General features: G+C 36.5%; 1 protein-coding gene and 2 pseudogenes across 1 annotated transcript; 1 reads left to right on the top strand and 2 right to left on the bottom strand.

Moving 5' to 3' along the window:
* The first annotated feature begins 813 nt into the window (after positions 1–813).
* On the top strand, positions 814–7,805 carry LOC120192218 (annotated as a pseudogene).
* Positions 7,806–8,171: 366 nt separating this feature from the next.
* On the bottom strand, positions 8,172–14,386 carry LOC120192245 (probable sucrose-phosphate synthase 1). The gene is given in 15 exon segments (XM_039195049.1): positions 8,172–8,571; positions 8,688–8,815; positions 8,945–9,499; positions 9,501–9,866; positions 9,981–10,043; positions 10,127–10,180; positions 10,489–10,665; positions 10,759–10,890; positions 11,056–11,169; positions 12,056–12,741; positions 12,744–12,753; positions 12,862–12,925; positions 13,107–13,345; positions 13,954–14,043; positions 14,204–14,386. Coding segments are annotated over 15 exon segments (3,135 nt in total). The 3' UTR covers positions 8,172–8,297.
* Positions 14,387–16,872: 2,486 nt separating this feature from the next.
* On the bottom strand, positions 16,873–21,258 carry LOC120192193 (annotated as a pseudogene).
* Between the last annotated feature and the right edge of the window lie 1,507 nt (positions 21,259–22,765).

The raw sequence follows: 22,765 nt of genomic DNA, 5'->3' as shown, positions 1-22,765 counted from the left end.
TTAAAAGAATAAATTTAAGATTTATATATTTTTAAACTAAATTTAATAATTATATTTTTCATATTTATAATTCATGATTATATATATAATCTTAAGTTGAGTATTTCTAATATAATTAATAATTTTAATTTCTTATTAAAAATAAAATATTCAAAAAATATAAATGATTCATACATTAATATATGAATATATTTTTTTATTTATACATCTAAATATAAATATACATTTATATAAATATATTTTTATTCGTATATTGAAATATTTTGATTAAAATATAAACATATTTTAAATACTAGTTTATACAAGAAAAATAAAATATATCAAAAATATAAATGATTCATACATTTAAATATAAATTGAATCATTTATATTTTCTATACATCTATATTTAATAAGAAAATAAAATTATTGGGGGACTGTTTTGTAAGTTTTAAAAGTTGGGGACCTAAATTCAAGTGCCTGAAAAGTTCAATGACCGTTTATATAATTTACCCTAATTTTCTAACAGTGATTTAAGTTGGGGACCATATTACAAACGGAATAAATGTTGAGGGACTGTATTACAAGTTTTAAAAGTTGAGGGACCTAAATGTAAGCTTTAGAAATGTTCAGTGACCATTACTATACTTTACCCTATATATAATCATGAATCGATTTCTTTTTTTTTAAGTGAGGTCCAAAGACACGTGTACACACATTTCGTGCCCAATCAGATTTATTTTTCGAACCAATCAGACGGCAGAAGAACCAACTGCACTGATATTTACAAAAACGCAGCGCACCAAAGCCAAGTGGAGTGAGTAATAGCGGAAGATGCAGGTACAGGGTTAAGTATTGTGCACCCCTCATTGTCCCTCATAACAGAGTTTACATCTCCCCCCTCTTTCCGGGCCAGTATTTAAAACCATAGAGCTTGAGAGGGAAGAAAAAATATTTAAATAAAGAAATCCCCAACAAAGAGGGGAACGCAATGAAGCAGAGCTCACATGAGGCAGTCTCCTCATCGTCTTCCTCTATGACCTGCTTACCCGACCAATCATAGCCCGCCACTTCATCATCTGTAACCGAAAACCACCACCTCAACAACAATAGCAATAGCAATAGCAATAACAAAACCTTGGCGTCGATATCGGCGGCGGATGATTTAGCGGCGGTAGGGTCGAGGGACGGAAACACGGCGGCGCAGGAAACGGTGACCGTCGATCAACGAGGTGAATACTCGGCGGATAAGTAGATGGACGGTTCATAATTTCCCGAGAATCAAAGCTAGGGCACTATGGAGCAAGTACTTTGAGGTAGGCGGTTATGATTGCCGTTTATTGGTGTATCCGAAAGGGGACTCTCAGGCTTTGCCTGGCTACATATCGATATATCTCCAAATCATGGACCCGAGGGCACGTCGTCGTCAAAATGGGATTGCTTCGCTAGCTACCGGTTAGCTATCGTCAATCTAACCGACGATTCCAAGACCATTCATCGTGATTCGTGGCATCGTTTCTCGAGCAATAAGAAATCTCACGGTTGGTGCCATTTTACGCCCTCTTCTACTGTTTTCGATTCTAAATTAGTGTGTATCAAAGCTCAGTTAATGGGCAGGAATATTTGTCTATGTGTTTGGAGAGTAAGGATACAGATAAAACAGTCATTTCTGATCGGAGTTGCCGGTGCTTATTTAGAATGTCAGTTCTGAATCAGAAACCAGGGTCGAACCATATGCACAGAGACTCATATGGGAGATTTGCGGCAGATAATAAGAGTGGGGATAATACTAGTTTGGGTTGGAATGACTACATGAAGATGTCGGATTTTGTTGGGCTAGAGGCACAGGGTTTTTGGTGGATGATACTGCTACATTTAGTACCTCGTTTCATGTGATCAAGGAGTTTAGTAGTTTCTCCAAGAATGGAGGGTTGGTTGCACGTAGGACTGGTAGTGGAGCGAGGAAGTCTGATGGACATATGGGAAAATTCTCTTCGAGGATTGAGAATTTTACAAGGTTAAAGGATCTTCTGAAGAAGAGGAAGATAACAGGTCTTTGCATCAAGAGCCGGAGATTTCAGATTGGAAACTGGGATTGTCATCTCATTGTTTATCGTTGAGGTATGCAAGAGTCATTGCAACTGTTTAATGAAACGGATTTTGTGATCATTTTCTATGGACAAACTGACCGATACTTCTAGTTTAAGGAAAGTGATGTTTGTATGTTTAAGAAAAGCTTATTGTAGATAGCTACAAAGATGGTTGCATGCTTGTTATCACCCTCTACAATTTTATTCTTATTTCGTTTTAATATAATGCCGCTAATTGGTTAGCGTAAGCCTCCATATTTTGTGTCTATATTCATATATGATTGACTTGAAAATGGTTTTGGCTTGCACTTTTAGGGAAGTGGTGACAGATTTTTTAGCACTCACGGTAATGAAGCTATTTGTCACTTTATATACATGTATAATGTGGTCCGTGGATTCAAAATAAATTAAAAGCAAATTTATGGAGGAAGAGCTGTATTTTACCTTTTTAATCTGGTTTGTCACAAGTCTTATGATCCTTGCATCTGTTAAAAGGTGACATGGGATGATTGTTGCTAAATTGTGTTTGGAACATGTACTGATTGAATTTCCCCATGGGCTTGATTCCATCAGGGCAGTCCCAGCCACCGTGCCACCTTTCTGTGTTTCTTGAGGTAACAGGTTCTCGAAATACTTCAAGTGACTGGAGCTGTTTTGTGAGTCATCGGCTGTCTGTTGTGAACCAAAAGATGGAGGAGAAGCTGGTTACAAAAGAAACTCAGAACCGCTACTCTAAAGCTGCAAAGCACTGGGGTTGGCGTGAATTTGTGATGCTTACCAGCTTATTTGATCAAGATTATGGGTTTCTTGTTCAGGACACTGTTGTATTTTCTGCGGAGGTCCTTATTCTGAAAGAGACATCGATAATGCAGGATTTCACTGGTCAGGATACTGAGTTACCAAATACTGCTCCTCAGATAGAAATGGCTGGAAAGAGAAGTGCATTCACATGGAAGGTGGAGAACTTCTTATCTTTCAAGGAATAATGGAAACCCTCAAAATTTTTAGCAAATTTTTTTGAAGGCGGTGGATGTGAGCTTCGAATTGGTGGGTTATTGTCTCCAATCGGTTCTCCACTGAACATTTGTTTTAGTTGTTTCTCTTGATTAACTGGTTGTTTGTGATGCAGGTGTGTACGAGTCCTTTGACACTATATGTATATATTTGGAGAGTGATCAATCAGTTGGTAGTGATCCTGACAAAAACTTCTGGGTTAGATACAAAATGGCTGTAGTGTATCAAAAAAATCCAGCCAAGACTGTCTGGACGGAATCTTCTATTTGTACAAAGACATGGAATAATTCTGTTTTGCAATTCATGAAGGTATCAGATATGTTAGAAGCAGATGCAGGGTTTCTTGTACGTGACACTATTGTTTTTGTTTGTTAAATATTGGATTGCTGCCCTTGGTTTGAGTTCTCAGATCTTGAGGTTAGCATCTTTTGGATCTCGTTTATTTTATGCATTGTTTGCTCTTTGGATAGGCAAGTTTTGTATTTTCAGATTTGGAGGTTGTCTATTTGGGCTGTCTGTTGACATAACTTATGGGACAGAAAAGATTCCTTTTTCTCCGTGCTACAGGGATTTGGATCTTGTTGTCTTTACCTGAAGGTTGTGTAAACTTGATCCTTACCCACATATTTGGCTTGGTTCTTCTGAACCACTTTCGGCTTTGCTATCTTCTTGTTTGTTCCCATGCTGACTACTTTCACGGAATCAGGAAGGAACTAGTGCAGGATATGATAAATTTATCACAATATCTTTTTCTTTATGTTTCTAATGAATCAGATCAGCATTTTGATGTTTACTTTCTCCACTTTTGACAGGTTTTGGCTTCTGAGGATGATCAGGATGCTTTAACCACTGATCCTGATGAACTCATTGATTCTGAAGACAGTGAAGGAATAAGTGGAGATGAAGATGATGTCTTTAGAAACCTTCTTTCCCAAGCTGGATTTCACATTACATATGGAGATAATCCATCACAGCCACAGGTCACTTTACGAGAGAAACTTCTGATGGATGCTGGGGCAATTGCTGGTTTTCTTACTGGACTTCGTGTTTACCTCGATGACCCTGCCAAGTAAAGCGCTTGCTGCTTCCAACAAAGCTCTCTGGTAATTGTGACGGGAAGAAGACTTCGAAGAATGATGGATCTTCACCAAGTTCGATGAATTTGCTTATGGGAGTCAAAGTTTTGCAACAGGCAATTATTGATCTACTCTTGGATATAATGGTTGAATGTTGCCACCCCTCTGAAAGAGTTGCACGTGATGATTCTTCAGATGTAAACTCTAAACCTTCTTCTGATGTTAGTGAAACTGCTAGCTCACTGGTTTGTGATAGGAAAATGGAGGTGCAGAATCTACTCATTTCCTTTGTATGAAAGATTGGATTCTTGTGTGGATGATGGTATCGCAGCCTCTGCTGTACAAAGTTCTGACGTGAATGGGATTAATATCTCTGGAAAATCCATTCTTGGACGGCCTATTACTCCATCGGAAACCTCTGCTGGAGGTTCTTCTGAGAATTCCTCCCTTCGCGTGAAGGTATGTTTTGTGAACAATGTTGAACTCGAATAGTCATCATGTAATTTTTTTGTTCAATGATTATTAATCAACTCCTGAACAAATTGAATTTCCAGACCAAGTGGTCTGAGCAATCTGAGGAGCTCTTAGGGTTGATTGTTAACTCTTTGAGATCTCTAGATGGAGCTGCTCCACAAGGCTGTCCAGTGCCAAGGCGGAGGCCCCATTCTGCACAGAAGATCTCTCTTTTGGATAAAGCTCCTAAGCATATCCAACCTGACTTAGCTGCATTAGTGCCTAAATTGGTAGAACATTCAGAGCGTCCACCGGCTGCTTATGCGCTTCTTGAATGACTTCAAAAGCCAGATGCAGAGCCTGCATTGTGAATACCTGTAAGATAGACTTTGTAATGGACTTAATTTCTTTTATGTTATGGTATTTGTGGGATGTTCCATTAGGATGCTCTTTGAGAGAAATAAGTTTATGAACATTTGGCTCAGATTTCAAACGGAATATTGTTTTGAAATATGTTTTTTTATTATAAAGTTCATTTCTTTATCTTCGATCTGCTAATAATGATTATTCTATTTCAGGTATTTGGAGCACTGAGTCAACTGGATTGTGGCAGCGACGTCTGGGAATACATCTTATTTCAAGGTTTTGAGCTATTGACAGGTCCAAATGACGAACTTCTGGCTGCAACCATAGATTTCATCTTTAAAGCTGCATCACAATGCCAACATCTTCCCGAAGCAGTATGTTTTGCTTTATCATTTCGTCATTGTATTCTGCATGTTAACATAATTTCCTGAAGTATATATAGCTATTTCGATTCTCTTCTGCAGGTTAGATCTGTTCGTGTTAGGCTAAAAGAATTGGGATAGGAGGTGCCTCCTTGTGTTCTTGATTTTTTAAGTAAAATTGTAAATAGTTGGGGAGATGTTGCTGAGACCATATTAAGAGATATCGATTGTGATGAGGATTTCAATGGAAATTTCCCGGCAATGGCTTGTGGGTTCTTGTTTGGTGAAATGGATCCACTTGTGAAAGATTGCATGTGGTGGATGAGCAGGCTTTTTGCTCTGGTCGATATTTTTCTGACATTTATATTCTAATTGAGATGCTATCCATACCTTGCCTTGCCGTTGAAACTTCTCAAACATTAGAGAGAGCTGTGGCTCGAGAAGCCATTTCAGTTCAGTGCGTAGCCATGGTCTTGGAAATGCGTCTAGCTCAGAGATCGAATGTCATGCCTGATATGTTGCTTTAAGCAGGGGGATGCTGTGGTAGAGGGAGAAGCCAGTGAGCAGCTTAGGGTTCAACGGGATGAGTTCTCTTCAGTTCTGAGTCTTGCTGAGACATTAGCACTCTGTAGCGATCTTCGTGTCAGGGACTTTGTGAAAATGCTCTATACAATATTATTCAAGTGGTATGCTGACGAGTCCTCTCGAGTGAGGATGCTGAAAAGGCTTGTTGATCGTGCTACCAGCACTACAGAAAGTAGTCGTGAAGTGGACATAGATTTGGATGTTTTGGTTATTTGGTTTCTGAAGAGCCAGAAGTTGTGAAACCTGTTCTAAGCATGATGCGAGAAGTCGCTGAACTAGCAAATGTTGATCGGGCTGCTCTTTGGCACCAGTTATGTGCTAGTGAGGATGCAATTATCCGCACACGTGAAGATAGCGAGACTGTAATTTCAAACATGGTTAGGGAAAAAGCTACTATATCCTTAAAATTAAGCGAGTGTGAGGCCATGAATAATCGTCTCAAGGTATGCCTAGCGGTACATTCTGCGACCGCACTCCTATCTCTATTCTTTTTAGGAAGTTCTTAAAGTTACCACATCTTACAAATTGACAGTCTGAAATGAGGGCTGAGATGGATTCAACTTGAGTGGCTTCGCTCCGATAGAGATGATGAAATTAAAAAACTCAGAGCTGAGAAGAAAGCACTACAGGTTCGTCTTCATGATGCAGAGACAGCTCTCCAATTTGAAGTCTCAGAACGTGATGAATTGAAGGTACTTGGGACGATAAATATGTGTTGCCTCTTTGCTTTTGCTTTGTGCTTCATTTGACTGCTATCTTTACTGTTTTATCTGACTGGAAGATATGTATGTGATAGAGGGTAGTAAAGGAGAAGAATGCTCTTGCTGAAAGATTGAAGAGTGCTGAAGCTGCACGGAAAAGATTTGATGAAGAATCAAAACGGTATGCCACTGAGAATGTGACCCGAGAAGAAATTCGTCAATCGCTTGAGAATGAGATTCGTAGATTGACACGAACAGTTGGCCAAACTGAGGGTGAAAAGCGGGAAAAGGAAGAGCAGATTGCTAGGTGTGAAGCATATATGGATGGCATGGAATCGAAGTTGCAGGCCTGCCAGGTTTTCCCCTCACCGTCACCATTTTTTTATGTCGAGTTTTGGATTAGACATAGTGCAGAGATTCGGGTTCTAACTTGAATTAAAGAATGCTTTGTGTGTGTGTGTCCTTCTCTCGATCTCTCTCGTTATTTCTCATTTATCCGTTTACTTCTGCAGCAATATATTCACACCCTTGAGACTTCGCTCCAAGAAGAAATGTCACGACATGCTCCACTCTACGGTGCTGGTTTGGAAGCTTTGTCGATGAAGGAATTGGAAACATTAGCGAGGATTCATGAGGAAGGGCTGAGGCAAATCCATGACCTCCAGCAGCAGAAAGGCAGTCCGGCTGGTACTCCTCTTGTAAGTCCCCATACTATCCCACACAATCATGGGTTATACACTACAACGCCACCAATGGCTGTTGGACTTCCACCACCTTCCCTCCTCCATAACAGTGTAGGAATCCATGGAAATGGAAATGGAAATGGAAATGGAAATGGAAATGGGTATGTGAATGGGACCGTCGAGCCTTGGTTCAATCATGGTTGAGTTTCTAGGGCCACCTGTTTACGTTGTGCTGGTGCCGGGCATTTAGTAGGTTTACCTATCCCCCCCCCTCCCCATAGAGCTAATGAACATCACCATTTGAGGAGATATCTCTTTTTTGAATTATCTTTTTTTTTTTGGCAATTTCTTTTAACCGGTAGAACTGTTGGAGCCCATTTGTGACGTCCAAATCTAATGGAACTAACAGTTGGAAATATGCCATTTTTACCCTCTTTGATTCGAATTTTATTAAAGTTGATTAGAGGTAGGCTTTTATCCAAAGTTTTGTTAATTATGATTCTCTCTTTTGATCCTGCGTTTATCTATAAATTTTATCAAAAATTTTTGGGATATTTGATTAAAAAAGGACAACTTAACCAAAGGTATCAAGTAGTAATTTGTGTTTAAGAGCTTCTTTTATACAATCCGATTCAGAAGGACAAATATAATTTTAAAATTTTCCAGACTCGTGTATATATTTAAAAGATCACAGTCCACTCCTCTATATTTGGAAATTAATTGATTAAAGCAAGCGAGGTATAATATAATACTACCATCCATACAAAGTCAAATACGTGGATGCATGAAGATATGCAACCCACAAATCATTTATTTGTATACCATAAGAACAATGTTGGACCTTGAAATAAAAATGGATTTGATTTTCTTTGCTATATAGTAAGGGAGACAAGGAGGTGAAGTATACAAGGCTATCAACATTCAGCTATAGCTTTTATGGTCAAGTCGGGAGTATCTGAATCGGAGATGAATCTGTACCAGTGATTCGCTAGTCCTTGATAAACCCAAGTTTTCGCAACGATGACATTATTTCCTTGGTGCTGCATTCTTCCGCTCGAAGGATGTTGGGACTGTCAGATGGAAGGACATGCCCTAGAGGGTATCTTCTGTTGGAGTGAAGCTTAAGAGCAGTGTTGCTGATTCCTTTCAATACGACTGTTTTATGGACTCCTCCGAGTAGGGCTTCGTAATCCGTGTCTCCGCATTCTCCAACAAAGACAATCACATTTGATAACTCCATGCGCCAACGAATGTACAGGTACCTAAAGTAGAGCAAGTTGTATTATATGCCACTACCTGATGATTTATCCGATGAAATATCCCGACTGAGAAGAAACGAACAATATTGAAGAAACATAAAGAACTTGAGCAGGAATACCTTAAAGCTTGAGCTCGAGAAGCTAAAACCGGGATTACATTCAATGTGGTGCCGTTTTGACAGTAGATAACATTGCATCTAAGGGCCTGAATTCTCATCAACTTTCGAAGCTCCTTAATCGGGGGAACCTGTGGATAGAAACAAGCATTTGAGGAGAATTGTGGGTTAATTAAAACTGCAAAAGAACTGGAGAATAGAGAGAACGAAGCTTATAGAGTCGAAGTTGTGCGGAAACATGAGAACTGAAAATAGATTACCAATTCAGGGTCCTTCACATTGAATGCATAGCAATCGACAGTAGATCGAGATTCATCTTTGGACACAATCTCTCCGTTTTTATCATTAACAGAAGTAGCCCATCGAACCAGAGTTTTCCTTAAATCTTCTCCACCCCAACGGTATTCAATGTGCGATTGATAATCCGAGTCCACTATGAAGCGAAGCCCGGTACTGTCCTCAGACCTTGTAGAAGGATAGTACAATTCACCACCACTGTTACAGATAAAAGCATCGAAATCCCATGGACTTATGCTTCCTGAGATAAAAAGGGAGTGTACCTCAGATATCGACAAGGATGTCGATAATATGAACCCCACAGGATTCTCTTTTCCTGCTACATCCATAATTGCCTTCATTATTTTAGGAATATCGGAGATTGAATCACAATCAACGGCTATCACATAAATGTATTTCCTCATCCTCATCGCTAGACACCTATTGCCACCGACAATTTGCTCTGCCTTCTCCATTAAACTTGCCTTTTCGGCACCCCCTATAGTACCCTTCGACAACTTTAAAAGGCCTTCTCCAAGTTGCTTTTTTATCAATAGAATCCAAGTAACTATCAAGAGTTCCAATTCCTTCACTCTTTTCACCATCCAGTGATAATTTCAAGTTTAAAGATAAATCTTGTATGTTTCTCAGAGAATCACCAGGTGAATTCGGTTCTTGATTTTCGAATCCAAGATCACTTCTCTGCCACTGTGGTTGCCTTGGCTTGCACATGGCTATCCGGGACAAATATGTTTTACAGTGCTCCGGCCAAGAGAATTGATGAATATTTTTCAATCCATTCTGTCGGCATCTCACCCACAATTGCTTATCTGAAACAAGTTTTAGAAGAGCATCAGCAATAGACTGCTGATCATGGGGATCAACTAGTACACCATTGTCGAGAACCTGCAACAAATTTGTCATTACCGATAAGTATTGTATATAACACTAAACTTGCTCCATATCTATATAAAGCCAAGAAAACCTTTCTAAGTTTCAAAATAGCAATGATGAACGAACCTTGTGAATGTCAACAGGACCCCCATTTTTTGTGGCGACAATAGGCAAGCCATATGCTGCTGCCTGTTCACAGAAGTTAGCTGAAGCTTCTAAAATGTCAAAATCTGAAACAGAAAAACTATAGGAATAGCAGACAAGTTAAGCACCTCGATTAAAGTAAGCCCAAATGGCTCAATAAAAGCTGGATTAATAAAAGCACCCTGTGAAAGAAGAAAAAACAAAAGATACGTTAGAGAAATTTTACGCAAAAGCTTTCACTAGTTGAAGATCCCTCGTCATTATTTTCTGCACCAAGACTAAAGAAGAGAAGTCAACAAGCAAGAGCAAAGTAAGGATCACTTGCTGACTTAATCAAAAGCTAAAAATATTCCAAGTAGAATAATATGACACGGTCCATTCGATCACCGAGAAGTCAAATAGTGCATCTAATTAGAAAAAATCCACTCTTCCATTAAAAAACAAAGAAGACAATAATTTCTTAAATTGAGAACTAGTTCACCACGTGTACCTTTGTTTTTGCTGCTAGACCATAAATGTCGGGAACTTCGTACTGCTTGTGGTGCTTAGGATATGCTACTTGGCCATATAAATCATACTTGTCAATCAGTTTAAGAATCGAGAGAAGCACAGTTGCATTGGTGCCAGACATTTCATCACTATTTTCACGGTTTCCCATTATTAATGTCTGCAACAGCCTGAGAAGTGAGATAATTGGGATAAAACTAATCTATAAGAAAACTAGACTGCAAGCCTTATCAGTTCAAATTCAGGTACATACAAGATTAGCGAGCTCCCGTAAAGGTCGGCACTCTCCAAAAGCTTTCACTAAAGTTGTAATATTCTTCTTAGGGTCTGGCCGAGCAAGCGCAAGAATCATCGGTTTGCGAGGGTTTGTAAAGAAACGCATTACCTGCATACATTATTCTTATTCTTACTATTATTATTATCAGATACCGCACCAAGAACGACATGTTAGTAAAATATTATTAGAGTATAGCGAGCAAAGAAAGGTCAGTGAAGTGCAGCAATCCCGCTATTATCAAGGAGAAGTTAAATAAATTAATATATTTATAACCTCAGACCAAATAGGAGGGTCAGGAGTAGGATTTTCTTCATTTCTTTCCATATCCCCATCCATTTCTCCATCATGAGGAACAATGTGATGAAACTCCATCCCAGGAGGAATTACCTAGATATGATTTTAGCAGCATAAGATACACAGAAATAAAGCAAAGAGAAAGAACAGTAAAATATTTCATGTGTAGAGTGGTCTTGGTTTTAAAAAATGTAAAGCGCCCTAAAGCGCCTAGGGTCATTGACGTCGAAGCGCTAAGCGAAAGCGCTCGTTTTATGCACACGAAGGGCCAGAAAGGCCGAAATTCACAAAAAAATACAAAATATTTATAAATTATCTTATAAATACTTAAATATCAACGTTTCGATGCATATATTCAAAACTTAAGTACTTAAACACCAAAATATAATTCTCAATTTACTTATATGTTATAAACACTTAAATACTTATATACCATTAACCATACGACTATACGAGCATATTAATCTCAAAAGATGAACTACACCAAAAGTAGTCTAAAGTGAGATGAACAAAAGTATTTTTCCCTCAATTCCTTATAACTAAAAATTCTCTAAATCGTCATCGTCATCAACTCGGACAACACCATCTCCTTCATCACTAGACACTCCAATATCTTCTTCCATCTCCTTCATCAACTCGCATTTTTTACCCTAGCTCGCCTAAACTAAAAGCCGATCTAAGCCTGATAATCTAATAGCCCGCTAAACCCTAAACAAGCCCAAAAATCGTATATGCTAAATCCCAAAATCGTATCTTCTAAACTCGCGATTAAGCGCCGATTAGCGCTTTGCTAAAAGCGCTGCAAAAGCGCCGATTACTACCGCTTAATGAATTCGTAGTGCTTTTGCTATGCTGAAGCGCCAGGGGCCTCGCTCGAGTCGCTTAGCGCTTTAATCGCGCTTAAGCGGCGCTTTTTTAAACATAGAGAGTGGTATTATTAGAAATAATAACAAAACAAAAATGATATCTTGATACTTACAACCATACGGGGCATAAACCTCCCATGACATTTAACACCTCTTTTGATCCTTGCTCTGAGTTTGCGCTCCAATACAGGATCAAAGCCATCATAAAGGCGCCACTGTTCTTCTATCTCCTGTCTGGTGCTGGTTATAACAATTTCAGATGCATCAAGAGATAACTCCTCAGCCTCTATCCGCCGCATGATTTTGTATGTTGTATTTATTTCTTCTCTAGACTGTCGACCTTGTTTCAAGATCTGTTCTAGTTTATCCCTACCAAGTGAGTGGCCGGTAAAAAGCATTGGCACATTTAGAGCACCAGATAGAAGGGCCGCAGAATCTCCCGCATCTGCATAATGTCCATGAATAGCAACAGGCCAGACTGGCTGCCCAACGCCAATTTGCTCACCCAGAACTTTGGACATATGTAGAATGTGACTAAGTGCATAATCAACAAACTCAGGAATATGAGGCCAAAGAAGTTCTTTGGGTATATATTTATCTTTCGGACCAAAGGGTATACGAATAATATAAGCACCACTGCTCTCACCAAGCTCCTGCATCGTGTTCTCTGCAGTTCTTGAAGTAAGCATCTCTGTTGGTTCAGCATAACTCCAATCCACATCTGGAGCTGACACTTGTCTTGTCAACAAGTCAACCCGGTATACTCCTGGCATTGTGCCCAAGGCCCTAGCAAGTTCTCTACATACTTAACCTGTGTACAATACAACCTCAAATTTCCCAGTGTGCTCTAGAATGATTGGCCATATTTTGAATCAGATAAGAACATATCACGCTCAAGTTTAAAATGGGGAAAAATTACATGACCACCTGTATCAGAATCACGACCAAGCTCCATGTTTTCACCCCTTATCAAGCCATGAAGACTGCAGGGAGACCACCGGTTAGAAAGAACTATATTACATCATCAATGTTTGAGAAACAATGAGCTATTATCTAAAAGTAAGATCTAAATTGTGTCACTCTAACAGATAAAGAACACATTTAAAATATGAATCACTGAACACGGCTGTAACATGTCAGCTAATATAGAAGTGCAGGTCATGCCTTATCAACACAATATAGAGCTTCTTTTCTTTGAGCTGATTGGCCAAGTTCTCCATCAAATCAACAGAAACAATTCTACGCATTCTTCCTTGGACACTATCACCATGAGAAAAATCACCAGGAAACTCTCCTTTCTCTCCTTCTGAAAGGTCTTCAGACATATCAGCAGTTGCCTCTTTGCGGCCTCTTTCACGTTCAAGGCGACGCTTAGCATTGTGTTGAGCTTCTTCCCCCTCAAGCTATTAAGCAACCAAATAGAAAAGAGAAAAACCAACACAGCTGAAGCAACAAAAATTGGAAGTAATAAATTAACATTCGAATGAGCATAGCGCTACATTATAAAAAGTTCATTACAAATCAAATCATCAAGGTAAAGCAGCTAAAGTTTATAATCAATACAACAGTTCCCGCAATCTAAAATAATATGTTGACATGAGTTAATCAATCTGCGTAGTCCATATAATAGAATTTAAATTCCTTGCCCAATTTAAGAGTAACGGCAATACACGCTGACAACGAAAGCAATTTGGTACTTAACTTAAAAATCACCGAGCCAAATGAAAAACAAATAAATTAATTGCTTCATACACTAGACAACAACTATAGTATTGTTGTTGTTAAGACCATCACCGTTAACCAAATTTTTTTTTGAAAATTTCACAAACAAGAAATAAAACATAACAATTTTTCACTTCTATGTTACTAAACACTTAACACCAATTCGGGCACAGTAAAGTAGGTGTTTATCTCTTGATTGCTAGAAGCAAAAGCTTGGAACTGTTGATCTATCTATTTTAATTATGTTAGATGCGAGGTCCAAACTAAAATAGCACCAAAAGACAAAAACCTGCTTCTTCTTTCTAGCCAAATTCCAAATCCTCCAGCACATATTCTCCAGTCTCGTGTTCCTCTCCTTGGGACCCCTCGTCGCAGCCGCCTAGCCGGAATAATCAATATTTAAAATTAAACAGTTAAAAGAGTCCATAATTCAAAATAAACTCAAAAAAAATGAGACGGGAAGGATAAAAGAGTACTATTGTGTTTATAAAGGAGAGGAAGAGCAAGAAGACTAGGAGGGAGTGAAATGAAAATCGTACTCGAATCCAAGAACGGTGGAGATCGGACTCATCGTAGCCAGTGATGACCTCTTCCACGAAGTAGCGAGTTGGACTGAAATGACCTCTCTCCCTCAGCAATAATGGCGATTTAGCTTCGTCGATTCCCGGACCAACGTCCAGAATTGCTTCCAGGTAACTGCTTATCCAATCGTTTCCGGCCATCCTTTTTTTTTGCGTGCTAGGAAAAAGGATGAGAAAAGAGTGAAATCTATTAAACCTGTTGAGACGGTTATGTTTAGTGTTTATTTTTTATATATATACTTTCGAGTGGAGCTTTTTGAATTTACATACAGCGATGAAGATGACGGGAGTGGCCATCTATTGGTTAAGGGAGACCAACACGTGTCACGTATTGATGATATAGCATTGAATTGGTCTAGTTATGAGTTTAGTCCCTATATTGTGATGAGTTTGGGTTTTTAATCCCTTTGACATAAATTGATCGTTTTGGACAACAAAAGACCTTAACTTCTACTCCGTTACAGTTAATGGACCATTTGATTAATAATTTTTTTCTTAATTCCTCATTTTCATCTTTTATATCAAGTAAAATCTAAACGTTTTGTTTTAGAATTGAGGTGTTTGAAAATATTTATTAGTTTGTACATGTTTAAAGAAATAACCACATACTATTCAAGCTAATTTTCAAATTGATGAAATTATTTGATTGGGACAATATTTTAAATTGAGAATTCAATGAAATATTTTAAAATTTAAGATTAATTTAAAAATTAATTCTCATTTTTAAAATGATTAATGTAATTAACCCATACATACATACATATGGTAGGAATAATATACTAAATCTAACCTGAAATATCTAAAATTCTGAGATTTTTTCTTTAAGGAATAAATTGAAGAAATGTGTCAAAATCCCAGAGCAAAGAAATCAATCAACATATACCTAACATTAGCAAAAATGTTCTAAGCTAAAAGTAATAAAAGACAATAAAAGTAACATGGGATATGCCTGCCTTAATATCGTTATCTTGATTTTAATTTATAAACTTCAGTGGACCGACCTATCACGTCTTGTCCAAAATTCACATGCAAATGTAATATAAAGCATCTATACTTTAGGTTATTAATTAAATATCAACTTAACTATTTTTTAAAATGATTATAAGATTAAGTTCAAGGTTGTTTGACGCCTTTAATATATCAAAATTATATATATTATGATAAAATTTAATATATAATATTTTTTTTGAAAATTAATATATAATATTAAGATTGTAATATTACACAATTAGGGGTGTTTAATCGGTTAAAACGGTGGCCGATCAAACCGAATTATTATTAACCGAATAATCGATTTTTTTCTTTAACCGTTAATCGAACCGAACTTTTTTTTTGAAAAAATAACCGAACCGAATAAATTTCGGTTAATTTGAATTAACCGATTTTTTTTAAAATTTTCTAATTTATATAAATTGAATATTTTTTAATTCAAAAACATTTACAATTAGTTTAAATAATATATAATTATAAAATAAAAAAATTATATGGATTTTTTTAATTAATTAATATTAATTTAAGTTTAAAAGTTCTTGGATATTAAATTATTAATTAGATTTTAAAATGATTTGGGCTAAGTCCATATGTTATGTATAATATATTTAAAATTTAATTTCAGTTAATTAACCGATTTCGAACCGAATTAACGTTAATCGAATTTTAAAAATTTATTAATTATTTCCTGACCGAACTAATTCGGTTCGATCGTTAATTGTTAAAAAAAAAATAACACCCCTGGACACAATCTAGTGTTAGGTACTTATGGGGATGAAAAGAGAAAGATGCTGAGCAAGCACTAGAGAAGTGAGACCAAGTGTACGTTACGAATTATTGGAAGCGAATATAGTGCCTACATAGATAGCTTCGACTTACCGGGGTTTGATACTTGATCAATTTGCCTTGGAACAACAAGACCGTCCAATTCTAAAGGATAAAGGTGAGGTTATGGATTTTGAGCTTTTAAGTTTATATTTAGTAGATATAAAAATATGTATACATTTAATTAATTTTTAGTTTATTTTAATATGTTAGATTTTTAAATAAAATTAAAATTTTAAAACCTAATATTATAAATGAAAAATTTGATTTGATACCTTAGCAAACGAAGGGAAGACAAACGAGCAAAGGCATCTTTTTTCAACTCTATAATGTATTAGACATTGGACCATTTAACCGAAAACCAGATTTAAAAGCCTTCCTATGAACGTGGGGATGGGGCCATTTCCTTTGAATAGACTTAACATTAAAATGTGTGACATTAGTTAGTTCATGGCCAAGTCAGATTTGATTGATTTATGATGGTCCCTTTATAATGAGAATTTAATAGGATTTAAGTAAAAAAAAGCGTCATAATTCATTATAAACCAATTTCGTGTCACGAATGTACAACACACCATATTTGAGTAACGATGTACTCAAGAAAGATGATGGTACAAACCCCGTCCTAGGACAATACTCTGTAGATTACAAAAGCTCTCTCCAATGGCATTCGGACTGCATCTCGTTGCTTGAAGTCTATGTTGATTGCATTGGTTGATACCGGAAAGGGATACGTAGACGATGCCTGAAGATGAACAAAGCTTAATGAAATGATTTCAGAGATGGTACAAACCCCGTCCTAGGACATACTCTGTAGATTACAAAAGCTCTCTCCAATGGCATTCGGACTGCATCTCGTTGCTTGAAGTCTATGTTGATTGCATTGGTTGATACCGGAAAGGGATACGTAGACGATGCCTGAAGATGAACAAAGCTTAATGAAATGATTTCAGAAATCGATTTCTTCTCTGGCCTGATGTTGACTTCTTGAGTTTCCTCCTCCGTAGATTGCTTGCCCTATAACAAAACTCAGTTTGGTTATAACTGAGCAAGAATTAAGGTAACTAAACACAGACTTACGGACACTAGTTTTCCACAAGAAACATCAATCAGAAAGCTAATACTTACCAGTGTTGATTGAGGAATTACTGAATCAGCATGAACCTTTTCCCATCCTCATTCCGATGCCAGTTAAGAAGGCATGGGTTCGGTTCTTCAACTCCAATGTCGAATGGCCATAATGGATTCACGGAATGCAGAATATTCTGGTTGTGGGTCCTGAAACCTAATGGTGAATTACAAATACATGGATTAGCATAAGCACTTCAGCAAGGGGTTACAACTTGATACTCTAAATGATATAGTCGTAAAAAATATTCATAGATTATGTTTGTTCACCTTCCAGCAAGACCTTCCTGATTTCCTCCATCCGACCGTTATGTACACTGGAGCTGATCTGTCAGGCACAGGATAGCGGTTGCCACTGATACATTATAGCGAATATTTGAGAGATACTGCAAATCGATAACATCAGTTTTTATAGATAATCTATAGTTGCACCCAAAGAAAATGTTTTATGCAGATGCACAATTGAAAAGACACAAGCCAAAACAACTGCTGGGGTAGCAGAACAATATTCCAGATGTCTTATGGGAATTTGGTTCCTAAGCTTTCAAGGGATCTAGTTCTCTAGCTTTTATTCCTTCCAACCATGGAATATTAAGAAGTGTCTTGGGGATGTCAAATTAGATATTAGGAAGAGAAATGAGGTGATTGCCTCCCTTTCTAGAGGCAAGAAGTAATTTTCAGCAGGGTTGATTTGATACCGAACCTTTTTGGAGGACATAGTTGAGCTAAGAAACCAGAGAATCACTACATAGGGTCAAAGGAAAGTTGATTCTTCAGTAACTATAGACCAAAGCAGATTGTACAAACTATTCTTTCTTGGGTTTGCTTATGATGAATATTCTGACCAACTGTCTTGTCTTTTATGTTTCAGATTTCCTTCTTTAAGCAAGAGCATATGATCAGAGGATACTTGTACTAGACACTTGTAAATCAACGAAGCTACCAGTTTCATGGTCTAACTTTAATCCTTATCCCATTGTGCAAAAGCAACATGAAAAGGTAAGAATGTACGTACCGATCTTTCATATGCATGGACATGACCAGCAAAGATGAAATCCACTCTATGACGAACAAACCAGCGCTCAAAGACAGCTCGCATGCTTTCACCTTCCATAAAGTGAGCTTGATTGCTATTGTAGATGGGGACATGCATGAGAATAACAAGCCAGGGTGTCTTCTTTCTATCCACTCTTTTTAGCTCAGTTCGTAGCCACAACCATTGAGGGGTATATTTCACTTGTCCAAGAAAAATGGGAAAAATTTAGATTTACTTGAGTTTCTTTCAAATTTCAACAAAACAATGAATAAACAGCCTTGGTGTTCATCTTCATAATCTTCTTAATAACCCCAAATTACGTAACATCAATATTTCAGAAGTTTGGGATGTCTTACCATGTGGGGAATAGCTGGATAGGACAATAATATGAGCTGATGCCCGTCGGATTGCATACCAGAGAGGATTGTTGCTTCTCGATGCCAAATGTGGTGTACTAAATCTATGTAGGTATGATTTAAATGGAATAACTTCTCCCTGAACACACACACATCCAGGGAAAAGAACATGTGAGGAAAGAACAAAAATGAAGATAAGCTATGATCTAGATACATCAGTCTGTACAGCTTGCTAACCCAAAAGGGGGGGAAATCTAGGATATATTATTAAGAAATAAACAAAGAAATGAGTTACATAATTCAAAAGGGTTTCTTATATCTTTATTCTCAAATAAGTGCATAGAATATAGTGGTAAAGAATCCAGTTATTATACCTCAAATATCAGGAAAGGGCTTAAGGAAGATTTGAAGTCACAATACCTCAAAGGTATTAATGCCACACACAATCATTATATCTTTAGTTCTTAACGTAAAATAGAAGCTATAATAAAAGGAAAAAGACGTGTGTGTATAAGAAATTCAAGATGCAGAACTGAGGCATTACCACATCTGGCATATATTCTATCTCACGATTCCCAGCTGACCATATCCATGGTTGATAAGCAGCACTTCTCTCAATAAAACGACCCCATGAATCCCATCGAATACTAACATCATTTAATTGGTATCTATCAGCATAAGAGAGATCACCAAGAAATAAGACAGTCTGTCCTCCACTCTGCATGTAATGATCCAGAGTTGAAAGAGAATTATATGTTTGACCCAAATCACCTATAACATACAAAACCAATCAGGATGAGAAAAATTCAGGAAGTAATTGTTTTGCAACTTGTCTATTCTTTTTTTTTCTTTTTGGATTCTCAAAGGAAACCATCTGGAATATACAAATAAAAATCATTTTTTCTATTTGAGCTTTAAGAAACAAGATTATTCATTACTATGTAGATTAATATTCTAATGACATCTTACCAATAATTCCAAATGTAAAAGGAGAATCCGGGTCAATCTTTGGAGGTGTTTGAAACCAAAATTCTCGAGATGAATCACCTTCACCGATCTTGTAATAGTACTTGATCTCGTACTAAAAAAATGAGAATGTTAGTTGTCTTTGTCTAAGTTGAAATATCAATTGAATGAATACACAGAAAGATTGGATCTAACTATCAGGGGCAACTTCATAACATGAAATCATCTGTATGTTAGATTTGTTAGCATATTGCAGAAGCTCCAGTTTCAGGTAGAATTATTAGATGACTATTCGAGAATTCATGCTTTAGGTTACATCATCTATCTAGTTTGACATTCATGCTATAGATAATAGATTAACATATGTTGTTTGATATTTACCTCTAGACCATCAACAAGGCAGTGATGAATATAGCCAGATTTATAGTTGTAAAAGGTGTAATTAGTCACCGTGCCGTCAGCAATAAAGTCATATTTCTTCTCTGATGTGCCATATTGTACTCTGGAAGGCCCAGGTTTATCAGGGGTAACCCATGATATTATCACAGCTTTTCCATCATAGTCACCTTGAGTAATATGCACCTACGCCAATAAATTTATGGATGTTAAAACAACTGCTTACCAAAGCCAATTATCGGAGCTGTAATTCAAATATCAATAAATGGCCTTAACCAGATAGTACTGGTAACAAATCATCTTCAAGAGGAAAATTTTCAATGGATTTGGCAAAACTGTACTCTAGACTGTCTTTTCCATGGAATTTAAAACAAATTTAGCGTTTTTCATTGTGATAAGACCTCATTAATCATCATATCATAAATGTAACCCTCATTCATACAACCAAGATGTGCGAAAAACGAGCATCTAAATTGGCTCAGCATGAAGCCGACTTGGGTTTGGATCGGCAATGAATTGTTGCATCGTCATATAATCCGGATTGGAAAAGAAAATAAATAGCTACAGTAATGAGATTACTGATTGACAAAATACTTGCCTGTTGTGGAGCATTGTAGCCTTTAGGAACTTCAAAAACTTTATGGTCAAGAGGGATATCAAAAGATTCCATTTCGAACGAGTGAAAGTACTTGTAATCCCCGCACTTCCCTTTTCCACGATAGCTAAGATAAGAAACAATTTGAATAAAAGTTCAAACAATGTGAACTGCAACCCGGAAGGCATCAGCGCCAATGTTTTGTGTTCATAAATCAAGTTCTGAAACAACACCAATTTGCATCAATAAAAAAAACAAGTTATGTTATCAAGGTGCTAATGTATCATATATTATTTCTCACCTAAACTATATTTATCAACAAAAAGAATCAGGAAAATGGTTAATGAGAGCAGGTTTCAGATCTAGACTAAATTTTCTTCCCCAGATTTTCGAAGAATCACAGCAATGAATGGAACTTCAAGATCGAAGTAAACAAAGTGAGGTGAAACTCAAAATGGATGCGGTACCTAGGCTGAACCGTCTCTATTAAACATACCCAGAATTTCAAACACTACGAGAAATCAAATTCTGTTGAGCAAAGCTTACTTCCTCAAAGGCCACCACAACATTATCAGGAAGAAAGAGAGAATCGCGAACGCTAGAACGAGTTGGGATTACAGATTTATATGGAAAGACAAAGTGTAAATGTATGTAATCGACAAAATTTACCTGTAAAAATGTTGCGTAGAGAGAGGGGAAGTGGAATTTATCTGGCGGGTAGTTGTTGACGGTTCTTATATGATACTGTTTTCTTTTTTGACGATTTCGTTGTTTTATTTTTCCTATGATTAATATAATAATAAGAGTTTAAATTATATCTAAAATTAATTTTAGGCTACTAAATAATTTTTCGTTGAATGTTATATTTTAGTCTTTAAATAATAACAGTCGTTAAATTTGATTGTTAAATAATATATGTTATATTTATAAAATTTTAATTTTTAAATTTAAAATCTTAAATTATAATTTATTTAAAAAACCTAAAAATTTTATAAAATTACCAAAAAAAAATCAAAATCTCTTAAAACCTTAATTTTAATCCTTTGCACCGTCGGTCATTACCAACTCCGTCAACCGATCGAACAGTTAACATTGTTCGACTGGACAACCATCAAATGATCGAAACTCTTTATTTTCACAATCGGTCGAACACCAAACGAATGTGTAAATATAAGATTTTGCGATCGGTTGAAAGGGATTCTCCACACTACAATCACTGATTTTTGCTGCAATCAGCGCTTGAAACATGGGGGTTTGGTTGGTGGCAACCAATGGTGGTAAGAGATTGAAAATAAGATTTTTCGATATTTTGATTTTCTTTTTATAATTTTAGAAAATATTGAGTTTTAAACAAATAAATTTTAATTTTAAGTGTTTATTTCAAAATTTTATATGTCTAACACGTGTTAAATAACAATTTTTCTTAACAGTCGTTACATTTTAGGCACCTAAAAATATAACATCAGAAAACGTTAAATACCTAAAAATATAACAAAGAAAATGTTAGGCACATATTTTTAACAAAAAATTCTTTAGATACTTAAAGTTAAATTTGAGAATAGTTTGAACACTTATTTTTACATAGGCCTCTCTCTCTCTCTCTCTCTCTCTCTCTCTCTCTCTCTCTCTCTCTCTCTCTCTCTCTCTCTCTCTCTCTCTCTATTATATATATATATGATTCCTAGACTATAGGATGTTGTTTTATTGAGTCCCCTAACTATTAAAAATTATAAAATAGTTCATTGATTATAGGGCTTACTTTGTTGAGTCCATTGACTATTAAAGTTACAAATGGTCATCAAACTATTTGTATGTTTCAAACTCATTTTTTTCATTAAAAAAATTGTGGTTGTCTGAGTCAGGCGTAAACTTGTTAACTTTGAAATGATAAAAACTAATCCCCAAATCATTTGAGTTGTATTTTATAGATTGACTCTCTGTTTACATAATACATTCGAGATAAGTAAGCAACGACGATGTCAATAGGCATCATTAAAGTATGATTTTATCATATCCCGATCAACATATTAATGACCAAATCAGACGGTCGTCAATTTATAACAAAAAGGATAAGTTTAAAATATATGAATAGTCGAGTGACCATTTTGTAGCTTTTAATAGTCGGGAGTCTTAACAAAACAATATTCTATATCGTGGAATCATTTATAATTTTTAATAGTCGAATTATTCAACAAAATAATACCTTATATCGAGAGATCATTTATATA

Source organism: Hibiscus syriacus, unplaced genomic scaffold, assembly GCF_006381635.1.
Source record: "Hibiscus syriacus cultivar Baekdansim isolate YM2019G1 unplaced genomic scaffold, ASM638163v2 tig00116973_pilon, whole genome shotgun sequence".
Lineage (NCBI taxonomy): Eukaryota > Viridiplantae > Streptophyta > Magnoliopsida > Malvales > Malvaceae > Hibiscus > Hibiscus syriacus.
This window is presented reverse-complemented; position numbering and strand designations above follow the sequence as displayed.